Raw genomic sequence first — 19,815 nt, forward strand, 5'->3', positions numbered from 1 at the left:
CACCTGCCTTCAGGCTCGTATCCGAGGAAGGCCCATCCTCGTCCTAACTTGTCCCCTTGAAACGGGCAGGCCAAGTTCTCACAGCCCTCTTCTTTCTGGAGACATGAAGACAGTAGAAACTCTCTTTAAAGTGGGGGCCAGGAGAGGGAGCTTTCCTTCCTGCTAGCTTCACAGAGGCAGAGGAAATGCGTGATGGATGCAGCAGCTGGGCCCAGAGGAAGTGGGCAGCTTTGGCTGTTTGCTCCCGTCCACGCCATCACTCAGCTCAATGAGAGTAACCAGGTAGGCCTCTCCCTCCAATGATGTGGCTCAGCACAGAGGGGGCCCTTCTCCCGTAGCCCAGAGGAGATTGCCCTGCCCCTTCTCAGTGGGTGCTGGGCTCTTTGAGGCTGGAGACCTTTGTCTAGTTTCTGGCTTCTTTTGTCTCCTTACTGGAGCTAAAGGAGATTTGAGGCATTCAAGTTGCAGTTTGAGACTAGGCTGGCCTGATGATTAAGGAGGAAAAAACAAATTTTCTCCAACTTCCCAAACCAACCTGAAATAATCCCGGTGGCATCATTTCTAATGGGACTTACTCACTTTACTCTTACAAGAAAGGACTTTCCCGTCTAACCTGTACTCCTTTTTGGTCAGCCAGGAAGAACTCAGAATTTGCAGTGTTTTTTCTAAGCCCGCACCTCAGGGCATCCCTGTGCCCTGCGTCTCTCTCCCTCCCTGTCCCTAGCTCCTGTGCGCAAGAATGATTTGTGCTGACAAGCAGGAAACAGAGCCCCTTGGATGGCCCCTTGGATGGCTGAACAGGCAAAAGAAGGGGGAGAAACAGTACTTGTGCCACCTGGTTCCCAGGCCAGGTTTCCTGCAGCAGGGTCTTTGGGGAATTAAAAAAAAATCAATAAATAAAGATGCCCATGACTCATTCTGATTCAGTTGTTTGGGATGAGGTCCATCATCAGTAAGTTTTAAAATTCCCCAGAACATTCTAATACAGAGCCAAGATTGAAAAATCACTTCACAGAGCAATTACCCTTAGTTAACAATCAACTCAAGGCTTCACTGAACAACATATACGGGATGATCTCGGAGTTTGATTTGGGAGAAAGGAGGATAGGAGCTGAGGGAAGCCTGTTTACCTCTTTTGGGAACACCAGAACCGGCTGCCCCTGGTTGAGCTCCACTCGGCATTACAGGGAGGAAACTTTCGTTTCTCTTGCATTTCCTGTTTGTTTGCCTCCAAGGCTTTGAGGATCTTGGCTTCCACTTGGGCCACTTCTGGGGTAGGGAGTCCATCTTCACCGTAGAACCGTCCTGTCACCATTCCTGTGATGACAGGAAAGCTGATGTCAGAGGAACAGCGGGGGTGTGGCACCGACAGAGGCTCAGCTTCTTAATCAGTTGTAAAGCCCACTCGCCAGGGTTGCTGGCAGGAGGGCTCTACCACAGCCGACTGGGTGCTCGTATTGGAGGGATTTCTGGTGCCTTCTATTTCAATCTCCTTCAACATCTTACAAGACCACAGACAGAAGCATTCCTGTTCTAGTTGTAGAGTCCTCCAGTACAGAATAATAAAATCTTTCTGACTTGGGGTAGAATCATGTGGAATTGACTTCTCCGTGCACCAAAGTGCTGGGGCACACAGCAAGTGGTCAATAACTGTTTGCGGAACAAATGGCTTATTGGCTAAACATGTTTGTGGCTTAATTCTTCCCAAAATCTAATTATTTTGTCTTATACAGTTAAAAATAAGCCTTTCATTGAGGCATATATGAGCGCTTTTTTCTAATTATGAAATTAGAATAATTAAATTATTAATCAGCATTTATATATTATAATTGTGCAAGTTTACATAAAATTTATGACACTGTTGTATTACACATTGAGGGGGAGGGTTAAAAAACTGTTTATTTTGAAATAACAGATTTACAGAAAGTTGCAAAAATAGTGCTTGGAAAGTCCTAGGGATCTTTGGGGACAAAGGGAAACTCTTACATAACTATAATGCAATACCAAACTAGAAAACAGACACTGGTACAGTACTGTTATGGAGACTTCAGCTTCATTCAGATTTCACCAGGTTTTACAGGCACTTCTTTGTGTGTGGGTTTCTGTGCAATTTTATCCTAATCATAGATTCATGTGATGCAGACACATTTTTATTCCTCCTAACTTTTGAACTGAGGTATAACTTTCCTGGTGTAAGGTGCACAAATCTTAAGTGTACATCTCAACAAGACCCAGATCAAGCTGTAGAACTTTTCATTCCCAGCAGGCTCCTAGTAAAGAGCACCCCCTCTGATTTCTAGCTCTATGAAGTAGTTTTGCTTGTTCTTTTTTTTTTTTTAAGACTTATTTTATTTCTTTCTCCCCACCCCCGTGTTACTTTTCTTTTCTTTTTTTTCCCCAAGGATTTATTTATTTATTTATCTCCCCATCCCCCCCATTCCCTCACCCCGGTTGTCTATTCTCTGTGTCTATTTGCTGCATCTTCTTTGTCTGCTTCTGTTGTTGTCAGCGGCACGGGAATCTGTGTTTCTTCTTGTTGCGTCATCTTGTTGTGTCAGCTTTCTGTGTGGGTGGCGCCATCTTGGGCAGGCTGCACTTTCACACTGGGCGGCTCTCCTTATAGGGCACACTCTTTGCGCATGGGGCTCCCCTACACAGGGGACACCCCTGCGTGGCACGGCATTCCTTGCATGCATCAGCACTGCGCATGGGCCAGCTCCACACGGGTCAAGGAGGCCCGGGGTTTGAACCGCGGACCTCCCATGTGGTAGACGGATGCCCTAACCACTGGGCCAAGTCCGCTTCCCTGTAGATTGCTTTAGGCATTATTGACATCTTAACAATATTACATCTTTCAATCCATGAATGTGGGATGTCTTTCCATTTATTTTGGTTTTCACTATTTTCTTTTAGCACTGTTTATATAATTTTTCAGCATAGAAGTTTTTACCTCTTTGTTTAAATTTGTTCCTAGAGTGTTTCATTCTTTTAGAGGCTTGATTTCCTTTTCTGGTTGTTCATTACTGGTGTATAGAAACCAAACTGACTTCTACATATTTATCTTTTTCCTACAACTTTATTGAATTTGCTTATTAGTTCTAGTAGCTTTCTTGTGGATTATTTGGTAATTTTTACATATAGGATGTCATTAGTGAATAGGGATAATTTTACTTCTTCCAAAGTAGATGCCTTTTATTTCTCTCTCTTACCTGATTGTTGTGGCCAGAACTTCCAGTACAATACTGAATAAAGTGGTGACAGCGAGCATCCTTGTTTTGTGCCTGATCTTAGGGGGAAAGCCTTTAGTCTTTCACCACTGAGAATGGTATTTGCTGTTGGTTTTTCACAAATTCCCTTTATCATATTGAGAAGGTTCCTTTCTATTTCTAGTTTTCTAAGCATTTTTATCATGAAAGATATTGGATTTTGTTCCTCAATTACTCCATTACTGACTTTTTTGCATTTAGTTGCTTTTTTGTAATGTAGCATTTTGGTTCCCTTCTTTTACTTTGTCAAATGCCTTTTCTGAGCCAATTGAGATCATGTGCTATTTGTTTTTCCCTCATTCTATTAATGTGTTTTACATTGATTTTCTTTTTTTTTTTTTTTTTATAATTTTTAGTTCTTTTCTTAGTTGTTACAGTTGTAATTACAATGAACACTTAAAGTAATAACAATGTTTGACTAATACCAGTAGTATACAAACTCTCTACTCCTATATATATCTGCTCTTCCCCCTTTATATTGCTATTGTCTCAGATTTTATCTTTATACATTGTATGTTCATTTACACATTTGTCTGTTTCATCAAGGGGTGGGGGGAGGCAGTGCAAACCAAAGATCAACAATTCAAGATTTTATATTGACTATGTAGTCAATTACCTTTACTAATGAACCTCCTTATTTCTTCTTATGGGTTTGAGTCTTATGTCATTTTATTTCAGCCTGAGGGACTCCCTTTAGCATTTTTTTTCAGGAAGTACCAGGGATCAAACCTGGGGCCTCATACATGGGAAGCAGGTGCTCAACCAACTGAGCAATATCCACTCCCCAACATTTATTTTATATATTTTTATTAGAGAAGTTGTAAACTTATAAAAAAATCATGCAAGGGAAGTGGATTTGGCCCAACAGATAGAGCGTCTGCCTACCACATGGGAGGTCCACAGTTCAAACCCAGGGCCTCCTGATTCATGTGGTGAGCTGGCCCACATGCAGTGCTAATACATGCAAGGAGTGCTGTGCCACGCAGGGGTGTCCCCCGCATAGGAGAGCCCCATGTACAAGGAGTGTGCCCCACAAGGAGAGCCGCCCAGTGCGAAAAAAAGTGCAGCCTGCCCAGGAGTGGCGCCGCACACTCAAGAGAACTGACGCAGCAAGATGACGCAACAAAAAGAGACACAGATTCTTGCAGGGGGTACCTCTGCGTGCCACGGCACTCCTTGTGTGTGGCAGCACTGTGCATGGGCCAGCTCACTACATGGGCCAGGAGGCCCTGGGTTTGAACCCTGGACCTCCTTTATGGTAGGCAGACGCTCTATCAGTTGAACTACATCTGCTTCCTGTTCCTGGCTTTTATATTTAGGTCTTTGATCCACTTTGAGTTGATTCTTCTGTAGGGCGTGAGATGGGGTTCTCTTTCATTTTTTTGATAACACAGTACTTCTCTGACATTGATGCAAGAATATTACAATACTGCTGTTAACTATAGTCCATAGGTTACATCCTTCAGCATTTCTTATAGGACAAGTCTTCTGGTAATGAATTCTTCCAGCTTTTTTTTTTTTTAATCTGTAAATGCCTTAATTTTTCCTTCATTTTTGAAAGTTAATTTTGTTAGATAAAGAATTCCTGCTTGACAGTTTTGGGTTTTTTTCTTTAAGGATGTTAAATATGCCATTCCACTACATTCTGGCCTCTATGGCTTCTGATGAGAAATCAACTGTTAATCTTATTGGGAATCCCTTATATGTGACAAGTTGCTTCTCTCGCTGCTTAAAAAATCCTCTCGGGAAACGGACTTGGCCCAGTGGTTAGGGTGTCCATCTACCACATGGGAGGTCCACGGTTCAAACCCCAGGCCTCCTTGACCCGTGTGGAGCTGGCCCATGCACACTGCTGATGCGTGCAAGGAGTGCTGTGCCATGCAGGGGTGTCCCCCATGTAGGGGAGCCCCACACGCAAGGAGTGTGCCCCGTAAGGAGAGCCGCCCAGTGTGAAAGAAAGTGCAGCCTGCCCAGGAATGGCACCGCCCACACTTCCTGTGCCGCTGATGACAACAGAAGCGGACAAAGAAACAAGACAGAGCAAATAGACACAGAGAACAGACAACCGGGGGAGGGGGGGAATTAAATAAATAAATAAAATCTTAAAAAAAAAAATCCTCTCTTTGTCGATGGATTTTTGACATTTTCACTATAATGTGTCTTAGTGTATCTCTCTTATTAGAGTCTATCCTGCTTGGAACTCACTGAGATTCCTGGATGTTTATATTCTTTCATCAAATTTGGGGAGTTTTTTGGCCATTACTTCTTCAAATTCTTTTTCTGCCCCTTTTGCTCCCTCTTGTCCTTCTGGAAATCCAGTGATGAGTATATTGGTAGGCTTGATGGTATCCCAGAGTTCCCTCTGTTCATTTTTCTTCATTTTTTTCTCCCTTTTGCATGTGGGCGTGGGGGGCACCTCTGCGTGGCACAGCACTCCTGCGCATGGCGTCAGGGATGGTTTCCTACCTCTCTATAATTTCAATTGCCTTTTTTTTTTTTTTAAAGATTTATTTTTATTTCTTTAATTCCCCTCCCCTCCCCAGGTTGTCTATTTTCTGTGTCTTTTTGCTGCGTCTTGTTTCTTTGTCCGCTTCTGTTGTCGTCAGCGGCACAGGAAGTGTGGGCGGCGCCATTCCTGGGCAGGCTGCTCCCTCCTTCGCGCTGGGCGGCTCTCCTTATGGGTGCACTCCTTGCGCGTGGGGCTCCCCTACGCGGGGGACACCTCTGTGTGGCACGGCACTCCTTGCGCGCATCAGCACTGCGCATGGGCCAGCTCCACATGGGTCAAGGAGGCCCGGGGCTTGAACCGCGGACCTCCCATGTGGTAGACAGACGCCCTAACCACTGGGCCAAGTCCGTTTCCCAATTTCAATTGTCTTATCTTCAAGTTCCCTGATCCTTTCTTCTCCCTGTTCAAATCTGCTGTTGAATACATCTAATGAATTTTTCACTTCAATTATTATATTTTGTATCTCCAAAATGTTTGTTTGGCTCCTGTGATGGTTTGGAGTTATGCACTCTAGGGAAACATGTTCTTTATCTCAGACCATTCTGTGGGTATAGATCCATTGTAAATAGGATCTTTTGATAAGATGACCTCAGTTAGTGTGGCCCAAAAGAATCAGGATGGATCTTAATCCTATTACTGGAAGCCCTACAGAGAAGGCCACAGAGAGGGAAGTCCTGGGCAGCAGTCAGAAGCTAGAGGTCAACAGATCATGGAAGGGAAAGGAGAGACACCACCATGTGCATTGCCATGTGATGGAAAAGCCAAGGAGCCCCAAAGACTGCCAGCCACCAACCACAAGAGGAAGCAAGCCTTCTAGCTTCTGAAATTGTGAGCCAACACAATTCCCATTGCTAAGCCAATCTGTTGTATGGTATTTGTTTCAGTAGCTAAAAATTATAAAAGTTTTCTATCTTTTTATTTTGTTCAGACATTTCCCTATCTTTAGTTCTTTGAGTAATATGGATTCCTCTCACTAACTGAACATAATTAAGACAGTTGATCTGAAGTCTTCAATAATTCCAGTGTATGAGCTTTATCAGGGATGGTTTCTGGCACCTCTGGAGAGCTGATCTCTTTTCACTCTGGCCTATAGGCTAATGGATTACTTGCTTGCTACTGTCATAGGTTAGAACATGAAAATTCTGACAGGGATTTTAGGGTGGAAAAGCAAGTGTAAACTAAAACTGTCCTGTTTGTGTATTTTGTAATTTTTTGTTGAGATCTGGTCATTCTCAGTATTATGTTGTTATAACTCTGGAAATCTAATTCTCCTACCCCTAAGACATTGCTAGTATTTTGTTGTTGTTTTTGTTGCTGATGGCTGGAGCCTTCAATTTTTGGCTTTTCAAAATTATTTTTTGCTCCCAAATGATGAATGGAAAGAAAAAAGAGAGGGGGAAAAAAGAACTGCCTCTTTAAAAAGACATCTCTGCCACTTTTTGCCTGAGGATGGTTGCAACAATTGCCTCCCTTACAGCTGGCCCTCAAGCTCTCTGAAGAAGTTGATGAGAAGTAGTAATCAATGATCTGACCCCCAGGAGCCTGGGCTGCAGTTTCCCCTGGTATCTGCCACATGGTTTGGGGATGGGGAGTGGTAGCAGCTACAAGAAGGGTGAAATTCAGTGGTATCTACCACCATATACATGTCTCTTCCTCCAACTCTTCCCTCATTGCTGCAGTGTCCTACTAGGCTCCAGAATTTCAAATTAGTTTCAAATTAGTTCCTGCCGGTTCAGTAGCTGTTTTGGTTGAGGGACTGATTCTTAAAGCTTCCTACTCCACCATTTTCCCATAATCCTCCCCTGTATGCTAGCAATTTACTCATATATGTTTAAAAATTTTCTTGTGGTAAAATATATATGCATAAAATTTGCAATTTTAACCATTTTTAGGTATACAATTCAGTACCATTAATTACATTCACAATTTTGTGCTATTATCACCATCATCAATTACCAAAAGCTTTTCATCACCCCAAATAGAAACTCTTACCCATTTAGCAATAAGTCTCATTCCCCCTCTCCCCAACCCCTGATTACCTCTAGTCTACTTTCTGTCTCTATGAGTTTTCCTAGTCTAGATAGGTAAGTGAAACTGTGTAACATTTCTCCTTTTATGCCTTGCTTATTTCACTCAGCATAATTTTCTCAACGTTCATCCATGTTGCACCATGTATTAGATTGTCATTCCTTATTTTGGCTTACTAACATTTCATTGTATGGCTATTGCAAACATTTTGTTTATTCATTCACCCACTGATGGACACTTGGGTTGTTTCTACCTTTTACCTATTATAAATAATGCTGCTATGAACATGGGTAAACAAGTATGTTTGATCCCTTGCTTTCAATTCTTTTGGGTATATACCTATGAGTAGAATTGTTCGGTCATATGTTTACCAATATTTTTTAATTCTCAAAACAATCCTGTGCGAGAGAAAGCATTGTTTCTACATTCATACGAGTATGATTGGGACGCTAGATAACTCAGGGAAGTTTATGAAGCTAGTAAGTTGTCTGATACCATGCCTGTGTTCTCACTGCCATCTTTTTATTTTTAGAAGGTACCAGGGCTCGAACCTAGGACCTCGTACCTGGGAAGCAGGCATTCAACCACTGAGCTACATCCACTGCCCAATAAGAGTAGTATTTTTCATTTGTTTGTTTGGTTTTTGTTTTTATGAGGTATTGGGGACCAAACCCGGGACCTCGTACATGGGAAGCAGGCGCTCAACCAATTGAACGACATCTGTTCCCCATTCATCACTGTTTTTTGGCTCGCTCTTTCCAGTGGATGTAACTAAAATGAAACTGGTTTTAGTTTACACTTGCTTTTCCACCCTAAAATCCCTGTCAGAATTTTCATGGTCTAACCTATGACAGTAGCAAGCAAGTAATCCATTAGCCTATAGGCCAGAGTGAAAAGAGATCAGCTCTCCAGAGGTGCATGTAATTTCATCTCCAGGTCCTAATGTATAACTGGATTTCTTTCTTTCTTCTTTTTAGATTTATTTTTATTTATTTCTCTACCCCCCCTCCCCATTGTTTTTACTCGCTGAGTCTGTTTGTCTTCTTTCTTTGGGAGGCACTGGGAGCTGAATCCGGGACCTCCGATGTGGGAGGGGGCTGTCTCATGTCTAAAACCTGCAACACAGGTCGCCATGTGATATAGAGCCCCTTTGTAGCAGAAGGTTCTATGCCAAGCCAACTCAGAGACTGCAGACCCGTGACTAGGACGTTGCATCATCTTGCTGCGCCAGCTCTCCGTGTGTGCGGCACCATTCCTGGGCAGGCTGCACTTTCTTTTTTTTTTTTAACATAATATAATATAAACACCAACAGATTTCTGGAATTTGCATCAGCACCCCTTTAGCTGACTAATACAAGTGACCTTCTGCCTGTCCATGAACAGGGCTTCCCATGGTGGTGGATGGGTGAGATGGAGGCTCAGAAGACGTTGGGGAGTAGGATTGTAGGCCACATAGATGGAAAATCCATGGGAGGGCTCCAGGGGAAGGTGCCAGGTAGGATATGGGCCCTCTGGCCTTCCCCATGTGTCTCAGGAGACCGGTGAGGAGATGTCACCCATGCTCTCACCCAGGTGCAGCACTGACAGGTAATCCTGAACTGCTCCTTTCCTGGCTTCTGTGTGGAACTCTGTAAAGACAGTGCCTAGTAGCCAGGCTGCACTTTCTTTCACACTGGGCAGCTCTCCTTACGGGGTGCACTCCTTGCATGTGGGGCTCCCCTATGCGGGGGACACCCCTGCATGGCACAGCACTCTTTGCGCGCATCAGCACTGCACATGGGCCAGCTCCACACGGGTCAAGGAGGCCTGGGGTTTGAACCCTGGACCTCCCATGTGGTAGACGGACGCCCTAACCACTGGCCCAAGTCTGCTTCCCATCTGATGTTGGAGTTTGATGCTGAAGACAAGCTGGAGCCCCAGAAAGTCAGCATGCAGAGAAAAGTGAAGCAAGCCCTGGGAAGAGAGGACCTGAGCCAGGAGAAGAACACAGAGGTATCGAGACAGCTCCTTAGACATGGCAGAAACCCCAGGGAGAGAGACAGAGCCGTTCACCTGATAGTCTGCAGCTGACCTTGTGGAGAAAGGCAAAGCCTAGAGAGCCTCATAGTCTACAGCTGACCTTGTGGAGAAAACAGAGGAGCTGAGCCCAGAGGAACCCAGGAAACCTGAACCCTGGCAGACGTCAGCAGTCATATTGCTCCAACACGTGAAAACAGACTTTGGTGAGGGAAGTAACTTATGCTTTATGGCCTGGTATCTGTAAGCTCCTACCCCAAATAAATACCCTTTATGAAAACCAACCAATTTCTGGTATTTTGCATCAGCTCCCCTTTGGATGACTAATACAATCTCCTTCCTGCTGAATGAGCTACTAGGGCAGGAAGTGTATTCAACTCAGCCCAGATCCCCATGAGGACCAGAATCATAACTTATCCAGAATAGATGTCCAGGTATGTCCTGAGTTTAAAATCCTTTGGAGAGAGCAGATGTGGCTCATTCAGTTGAGTTCCCACCTCCCACACGGGAGGCCCCTGGTTTGGTTCCCAGTGCCTCCTAAAGAAAATAAACAATGAGCAAAAACAATGTGCAGTCAAGCAAAAAATACTAAAAAACATTGAACTGTACACTTAAAATGTGTGAATTATAAGGTTTGTGAACTACATGTCAATAAAACTATTTTTTAAAAAAATCCTTTGGAGGTATTTCTGACCTATGCGTCTTCACACCCCTACATTAACATGTTAGTCAAATGAGACTAGTCTATTCCTCTTACTAAACTTATCAGGCACAGTTTTAGTTTCATGCACATTCCTTATTCCTTTGTATTGAGTTTTGTTTTTTTTAAAGATTTATTTATTTCTCTCCTCTCCCCCCACCCCCAGTTGTCTACTCTCTATGTCCCTTCGCTCTGTGTTCTTCTGTGTCTGCTTGGATTCTCATCAGCAGCACCAGGAATCTGTGTCTTGTTATGTCGCATCATCTTGCTGCATCAGCTCTCTGTGTTGTGGCACCATTCCTGGGCAGGCTGCATTTTTTTCGCGCTGGGCAGCTCTCCTTACGGGGCGCACTCCTTGCGCATGGGGCTCCCCTACGGGGGGACACCCCTGCGTGGCATGGTACTCCTTGTGCGCATCAGCACTGTGCATGGGCCAGCCCATCACACGGATCAGGAGGCCCTGGGTTTGAAACTTGGACCTCCCATGTGTAGGTGGGTGCCCTATCCGTTGGGCCAAATCTGCTTCCCTGTATTGAGTTTTCTTTTCCTTATTCACCCAATAATGTTCCAACCTTGCTTTGGCAGCCTTATGGAAAAAAGGGAGAACTGAAGTCCTCCTAGGAGCAGATGGATGGCAGTAGGTTCCTGTGATGACTGTAGCATCAGGAATGTTCTGAGCCAGGGTGAAAACAAAGGAGGGCATGTGGCAAGTTGGGATGATAAGCCCAGCAATGGAGTGCAAATTTGGAAACTGAAAGGTACAACTCTATTATTTTTAAAATATTTTTCCTCCCCGAGGAGGCTTCCTCATCCGTGTGCATTGTTTTTTGCTCATTGTTGTGCTCATTGTCTGCTTGTTTTTTCTTTAGAAGGCACCAGGAACCAATCCCAGAACCTCCCATGGGGGAGGTGGGTGCTCGATTGCTTGAGCCACATCACCCCCTGCTCATTTGTGGTTTTTTTAATTTATGCACTCCCCTTGAGGCTTGCTTGCTGTGTGCTATGTCCATTCACTGTGCATTCTTCTGTGCTTGCTTGTCTCCCTGTGTTGCGTCGTCTTGCTGTGTCAGCTCTCTGCGGTGTGGGCCAGCTTGCCTTCACGAGGAGGCCCTGAGATGTGAACCCAGGGCCTCCCATATGGTAGACGCGAGCCCAGTTGACTGAGCCACAGCCGCTTCCCTGCTTATTTGTTTTTCCTCATTGTTTTTGTTCAATGTTTGTTTTTTTTAGGAGGCCCTGGGAACTGAACCTGAGACTTCCGTGAGAGAGGCAGGTGCTCAACTGCTTGAGCCACATCTGCTGTCCTTTTTTTTTTTTTTACATTTTTTAAACCTTTATTTTTAAAGAAGTTTTAATTTACAGAAAAGTTACATTGAAAATATAGAGGAGGGAAGTGGACTTGGCCCAGTGGATAGGGCATCTGTCTACCACATGGGAGGTCCACGGTTCAAACCCTGGGACTCCTTGACCCATGTGGAGCTGGTCCACGCACAGTGCTGATGCGCACAAGGAGTGCCCTGCCATGAAGGGTGCCCCTGCAAAGGGGAGCCCCACACGCAAGGAGTGCGCCCCGTAAGGAGAGCTGCCCAGCGCGAAAGAAGTTCAGCCTGCCCAGGAATGGTGCCGCATACACAGAAAGCTGACACAGCAATATGATGCAACAAAAAGAGACACAGATTCCCGTGCCACTGACAACAACAGAAGCAGACAAAAGAACATGCAGCGAATGGACACAGAGAACAAACAACTGGGGCGGGGGGGGGGAGGGGAGAAAAATTAAAAAAATAAATCTTAAAAAAAAAAAAGAAAATATAGGGGATTCCCACATATCCCACAACCCTCCCCCTCTCACATTTCCCTCTATTAATAACATCTTGTATTACTGTGGTACATTTGTTATAATTGATGAACAAATATTGAAGTGTTGCTACTAACCATGGTCCATAGTTTACATTATGGTTTACATTTTGCACCATACAATTTTATAGGTTTTGACAAAATGTATAATGGCCTGTTTGCCACTGCAATGTCATGTAGAACAATTCTAGTGTCCTAAAAATACCTTATGTTCTACCTATTCTTCCCTTCCTCTCCCCTCAGAACTTCTGTTAACCACAATTTTTATATCAATGTTGCAAGTTCTTCCATTACTGCAATTATAATGTCTACTTTGGTCCGTGGTTACATTCCCCCCTTGTTTATTAATTCTTCAATCTTGAGGATTTGGGGATGGTGTTGCTCACTCTGCTTCAGACTGAGAGGGGGTTTAGATCTTATGGGTCAGATGGAAGGAAGTGCTTTGCTTCCATTTGTAGATACTCTGCTTTTGGGGATGGGGGTTGTCCATCTTTATCATTTTGTTAGTTGTACTGGCTGAGTCCAATCAACTAGAAAGTAGATGATGGCTGCAACTCTGCTGAGATTCAGTGTTCAACTGGCATATGAACAGACTGAAGATTTAAGTCTCTGGGACATGTATTTAATGGGTATAGTGCTAATTAATGGTTCAAACAAAAGGGGTAGAAGAAACACGTTGTAGCACTTTGATATGGTTATGAATTCCAAAAACAGATATTGGATTATGTTTGTAATCTGGCCTGTACCTAGGTGTGATTAAATTATGATTAGGGCTTTGATTGGGCCACATCATTAGGGCATTTAGTCTCTACCCCTTGGTGGGTGGGGACTCACAGATAAACAGCATGGCAAAGGACAGAGCTGAGGGTTTTTGATGTTGAAGTTTTGATGTTGGAGATTGATGCTGAAGCCTTAAGCTGGAGCCCCGGAAAGTAAACTCATAGATGAAAGAGAAGCAAGTGGCAGGAAGAGAGGAACCCTCAGCCCAGGAAGAAGCAAGCCCTGGGAAGAGAGGAACCCTGAACCCAGAGAGAAGCAAATCCCTGGAAGAGAGGAACCCAGAAAGCCTGAACCCTTGCAAACGTTGGCAGCCATCTTGCTCCAAAACGTGAAAATAGACTTTTGTGAGGGAAGTAACTTATGCTTATGGCCTGGTATCTGTAAGCACCTATCCCAAATAAATACCCTTTATGGAAACCAACCAATTTCTGGTATTTTGCACAAGCTGACTAATACACATGTATAGGGAAATTATAAATGAGTGTAACTCTGTTACATTGGAGAAATTGGTTATTACTAGTCCAAGGTAAGGCCAACCGACAGAGTGCTTATTTCATGGGGTTGTGTGTCTTGCCTATATTGTCTAGATGTCTCTAGAGCCCTATGCGAGGCTTTGTTTACTGTGGCAGTTATAAGTGAGATCTGAATGAGACATGTATAAGCATAACCTCTGGAATGACCTCCCAACTCATTTTGAAATCTCTTAGCTGTAAAAACTCTTTTGTATTTATTATTTCCCCCTTTCAGTCAAGGTCTTTTTCCAAATGCATCACTGGTTGGAGCTTGGTATTAATCCCTTGGTGCCAGGGAGTCCTATCCCTGGGAGTCATGTCCCATACTGGGGGGACAGTAGAGAGTTATTTGCTGAGTTTGGCATAGAGAGAGGCCACTTTCAAGTAACACAGAGGTTTTCAGGAGGTAACTCTTAGGCAATAGTATTAGGCTAAGTTTCTATTTTACAAGAATAAGGTTCATAAGTATAAGCATTAATATTGAGGGCTTGACATATTGATCTGTTTTCTTTCATTAGGCACTGCCTATGTACTCTAGATTCTTGCCACTCTATTGGAAAATGTAGCATGACTCCCCAGGATGGGAATTTAATATTTTGTTGATTATTGTGTGGGTTTCCACTGAGATAACACCCTATGACCACATGAACACATTCATATTCCACAGAGGCATGCCCAAGTGCAACCTTGGGGACCAGTGACTCTCCCCTGCCATAACTGCCAACAGAACAAACCCACAGTTATATTCTCAACCACAGTTCTCAACCTCACCAGAGCTCAACTATTCCTTCCTCCAGCCCTTCCCCCAGCTCTATGGATAGCCCAATCCACCCCCCCAACCCTGCTCATAATCACACTCCAGCATCGTGGACCCTACTCACACCACTATATCACTGCCAAACCATCCCCATCCATCTTATCAAAGCTTCTGCCCAGATTGAGCATTGGCTTACTACTCTCTACTCCCTTTCTATCTCCTGGTAATCTATCTTCCAGACTCTAAATCTGTGAGTCTGCTCAATATCCTTAGTTCATATCAATGAGTTCATGCAATATCTGTCCTTTTGTGACTGGCTTACTTCACTCAACATAAAGTCTTTGAGATTCATCCATGTTGTTGCGTGTGTCCATACTTCATTCCTTCTTACAGCTGAGTAATATTCCACTGTATGTATATACACATTTTGTTTATACATGAACCCGTTGAGACACTTGATGGTTGCTTCCAATTTTTGGCAATTGTGAATAATGTTGCAATGAACATTGGTGTCCATATATCTGTTCGTATCCCTGCTTTCAGTTCTTGTGGGATTACCAGATCATGACAATTCTATACTTAGCTTCCTGAGGAACTGCCAAACCATCCTCCACAGTGACTGTACTGTTACATTTCCACCAGTACCGGATGAGTGTTCCTATTCCTCCATATCCTCTCCTACACTTGTAGTTTTCTGGTTGTTTTTGTTTTTAAAACAAATCAATGGTATTGATACACATTAATAAAGCATACAGATCATCCAAAGTATACAATCAATGGTATTCGGTATAACCACATAGTTGTGCATTCCTCACTTCAATCTTTTTTTTTTTAATAGCAGTCATTTTAATAAGTGTAAGATGATATCTCATTGACGTTTTGATTTGCATTTCCCTAATAGCTAGTGATGTTGAGCATCTTTTCATGTGCTTTTTAGACATTTCTATTTCCTCTTTGGAAAAGTATCTATTCAAATCTTTCGGCCATTTAAAAAAATTTAAAAAAAAATTTTTTTTTTTTACATATAAGATTCCTTTATATTAGGCTCTTATCAGATAGGTGGTTCCCAAATATTCTCTCCCATTGAGTAGGCTGAAAAGCACAAATTTAGATGTTAAAAGCCTTGACTAACTGGATGTGGAGGGAGCAGGAAAGTTAGTGAAACTGCCACGGTTCTTAAAAAAGGTAACCCGAATAGTAATGACAGAAACAGACATTTTCAGAGGCATTAGGGGGAGGGAAAGAACTCTTCAAATTTACATCTATTCCAATGGTGAAGTAACACTGATGTACCCCAGGAAGTCAGCTGTGTTTGAGTGGGGCTCCAATGAGAAGCCAGAGCAACAGACACAGAAGAGGGAAGGGCCCCAACCACTCCTGCTTTTAGAACTTAAGAATCCATCTAGGGTTTACTGTCTTTACCATTTCTGTTGGATGTTGTTGGGTGTCCTGCCACTTAAAAGGTGAGTCCACTCATATATAACCAGTAAGGAGCAAGTCATTGCCCTACTCCAGTGGCTTTAGTAAGTGTTAAATTAGCAACTGACTTCCATTTGAGAAAGATTTCACGCAGATGGACAAAGGCTAACCTTTATTTCTCCTTAGAGACGAAATAAAAGGAAATTTGTCAAAACTGCACCCAAATTTAAGCTTCAATCTTTTCTGGCTGTGTGCTAAAGCCAGATGCCTCGTGTCCAGTGAAACAGAACTAATTGTTCAAGAATGCAGGAGGCAACTACTGAGTTTGGGACAACAGAGGCCAAAGCAAATGGCCTGGCAGTCCTCTCCAAAGAGTTAGAATGAGGGCAACAAGTGCCTCATCCATTTCCTTCTAAGGTTCACTGCTCCACTAACAACCAGGGTTTAATATGAAAAATTCATAGCTGTTTTTCAGATTTTAACCTTGAACCTGATCCCAAAGAATCCCAGCCCCCTAAAAAAAATTGCAAGGCAACCAACTGAAATCTATGCAAATGACCTACCAATGAATTCATAATTCTTCTCATAGAATGAAAGCCAATTTTGAAGTGTCAGCATATCAGAAAATGACAAGTCAGATACATCATCCAGAAGGCCTGCTTCAGAGTAGTCCCCAGTCACAAATGCTCTCGATGCATCTCGGCCTATAGGAGAGAAGTTTCCAGTAGGTTAAGTTGTGAATCTCCAATCCTGTACCAACTCAAGAATCTCTTTCCTCAGAAACAGCTTCTGAAAACTCCCACTCCTCTCCCCCGGCAAAGCTAGTCCCCTCTCTGATTCAGATGCTCCTGGACTTTTGACACACATTTCTTTGGCATTTGTCACATTCTTTTATTTACTCTCAGCAACATTTAAAATAGCTGACCACTCACCATGGCTTCCGTGACTCTACACTCCTGGTTTTCCTCTTTCCTCACTGGCTCCTCCTTTTCTACCATCCTCAATTCTTGCTCACCTCTTCTGTTCCATCCAAACCCTCTCACTTGATCCACTCTCATGGCTTAAAATACTACCTCTCTGTCAGGGATTGCCAAATTTACCTCAAACCTCTCTAGAGTTCCAGACTTGTATATGCAACTGTCTACTCCACATCACTTAGCTCTTCTACAGACATCACAGGTTCAGAAGGCCCACACTAAACTAATAGTCATCAGCACTCCCAGTCCCAGGAAACCTGCATTTGTTTTCTCAAAGAAGATTTTAGGGGAGAGGTTGTAGCTAAGTGGTTGAGTGCCTACTTCCCAAGTTCAATCCCTGTTACCTTCTAAAAAAATAAAAAAAATTTTTTTAAAGCACTTTTACTGAGATATATTTACATACCATACAGTCTATCTAAGGTGTACATTCAGTGGCTTTTGTTATAATCAGAGTTGTGCATTCATCACTGCAACTGATGCTCTAAAATTGAATGTGGTGATGAATGCATCTGCTTTAGTATTCCCTATGGCAGTAAATGTCATCATACCCCCGAAGTTGTTTGATCCAGAAATGCAGACCTTGATACCTCCCTTATCCCTTACATCCAATCAGTCCCCAAGTCCTAAAGAGTTCTTTTATTAGTCTACCTGCCTCTATCTCTACTACCACTAACCAAATCCAAGCCACCATCACCTCTCATCTGAACTACTAAACTCCTAGTGCATCTTTCTATATTAATTCTTGCCCCACTAATCTATTCTCCATACAACAGGCTGCTATTTTAAATACAAATTGGTCATGTCCCTCCTCTGTTTAAAAACCCTCAGTGGCTTCCTTTTGCCCTATGATAATGTCCAAATTCCTTAACATGTGCTTCAGTGCCCTACACTTCACCCACCCAGTAACAACAACCCGGTTTTGCCATATCATTACTCACTGTATTCCAGCCAGGCTGAACTTCTTCAGTTACTTCAGTTACTTCTATAGCCAAGCGCCTTCTCACCTCAAGGTGCTTACATATGCTGTTCTCTGCTCCTGCAGCTCCACCTGACCATCTCCAACTTAATTTCCAGATTCTTCAGGACAACTTTCCCAATCAAGCCCCCCTCTTCCTGCCACCCCTGTACTTCCTCCTCTCTTCTGAGCCCCTACTTCACACTAGGCTAGGGTCTCTCATAACACCAGTAATCTTTCCTTTTACTACTCATCGCAAAAAAATGATTCATTGTTTGTGTGCTGTTTAATGTCTGTCTTTTCCACTAGTCTGTAAATTTTATCAGGGGAGAGAACACATAGAACTCATTTACTGTTGATTCCCCATTATCTGGCACAGTCCCTGTTCCTTGGTAAGTGCCCAATAAATAATGACTATACATTTATGGCCCACTGATGTTCAACAAAGGTAGTAAGACAATTCAATGCAGGAAAAGAATAGTCTTTTCAACAAATGGTGCCTGGACATCTGGACATTCACATAAAAAGAAGAAAACTGGACCCCTACCTCACACTATATATAAAAATTTACCCAAAATAGATGAGTGACCTAAACATAAGAGCTAAAACTATAAAACTCTTGGAATAAAATTCTAAGGGTAAATCTTCATGACCTTGGTATTAGGAAGTGGTTTCTTAGATATAATACCAAAAGCATAAGCAACCAAAGAAAAAAGAGATAAATTGGACACCGCATCAATATTATATCTGATAAGGGTACAGTATTCAGAATATAAAAAGAATTCTTACAACCCAACAATAAAAAGACAAATAACCCAATTAAAAAATGGATAAAAGATCTGAATAGGCTTTTCTCCAAAGAAGATGTATAAATGACCAGTAAGCACATGAAAAGATGCTCAACATTGTTATTAGGAAAGTACAAACAATCAAAACCACAATGAAATACCACTTCAAATTCACTAGGATAGTTATCATAAAAAAGATGGACAATAACAAGTGTTGACCAGGATGTGAAGAAATTGGAACCCTCATAGACTGCTGGTGGGAATGTAAAATGGTGCAGCTGCCTTGGAAAAGTTTAGCAGTTTCTCTAAAAGTTAAACATAGAGTGACTACACGGTCCAGCAATTCTTCTCTGACGTATAATACCCAAGAGAACTGAAAAAAACATTTTCATACAAAAACTTGTTCATGAATGTTCTTGGCAACATTATTCCGAATAGCCAAAAGTGGAAACAACACAAATGTCCATTGATTGATGAATATACAGTATAAACAAAATGTGGTATATCTATACAATAGAATATTATTTGGCCCTAAAAAGGAATGAAGTACAGATACACAGATGAACCTTGAAAACATTATGCAAAGGGAAAGAAGTCAAAGACAAAAGGTCACGTAGTGCCTAATTCTATTTACATGAACTTCCCAGAAATAGGCAAATCCATAGGGACAGAAAATAGCTTAATGGGAGGAAAGGGAAATGGGGAATGACTGCTAATAGGTATGAGGTTTCTTTTTGGAATGATGAAATGTTCTAGAACTAGATAGTGGTGATGTTTATACAATTCTGAGACTACTAAAAACCCCTGAATTATGTAACTTTAAGAAGGTGAATTTTATGGTAGGTGAATTACATCTCAATTACAAGTAATAAAAATATTGACTGAGTGAAAAAATAAATAAATGAACTTATCTCATTCTCTACTGAACTGAGTGGGCAGTGGGGGATATATTTTAGACATCTCTAGTTCTACAGCACCTGGCACAAGGCAGGCCACATGGTAGTATTCAAATAAATAGATGTTGAATGAATATTGGGCACATAGGAACTCAGTAAGTGCTTGAAGAACGAACTAAAAATAAAAATGACAGTGGAGCACATTGCAAAGGAAAAATCATCCCAGAAATGGGTTTCATGTCCACACTTGCGCATGTAGTCAAGAGTCATATCATCATGATGATGGGAGGGAGTGTTGCTGGGGGGGGAGAGGTGGGGTGGGGGTGGTAGGGTTCAATGGGACCTCATATATATA

General features: G+C 42.6%; 1 protein-coding gene across 3 annotated transcripts in view; it reads right to left on the reverse strand.

The window, feature by feature from the left end:
- The window catches only part of CYB5D2 (cytochrome b5 domain containing 2), a 30,187-nt gene that overhangs the window by 8,452 nt on the left and 1,920 nt on the right, over positions 1 to 19,815 (reverse strand). For 2 of the 3 annotated variants that reach the window (XR_011646808.1, XM_004476986.4), the window contains exons 2-3: positions 16,408 to 16,548; positions 1,131 to 1,317 (exon numbers count right to left, since the gene is read on the reverse strand). Coding sequence is in view for 2 of the 3 variants with exons in the window: in XM_004476986.4 (XP_004477043.1) it covers positions 1,131 to 1,317; positions 16,408 to 16,548 (328 nt within the window). In the remaining variant the exon portion in view is untranslated. The remainder of the gene's footprint in view (positions 1 to 1,130; positions 1,318 to 16,407; positions 16,549 to 19,815) is intronic. The other variant, XM_004476987.4, reaches the window with a different exon arrangement.

The sequence above is a fragment of the Dasypus novemcinctus genome, chromosome 21 (genome assembly GCF_030445035.2).
Source record: "Dasypus novemcinctus isolate mDasNov1 chromosome 21, mDasNov1.1.hap2, whole genome shotgun sequence".
Lineage (NCBI taxonomy): Eukaryota > Metazoa > Chordata > Mammalia > Cingulata > Dasypodidae > Dasypus > Dasypus novemcinctus.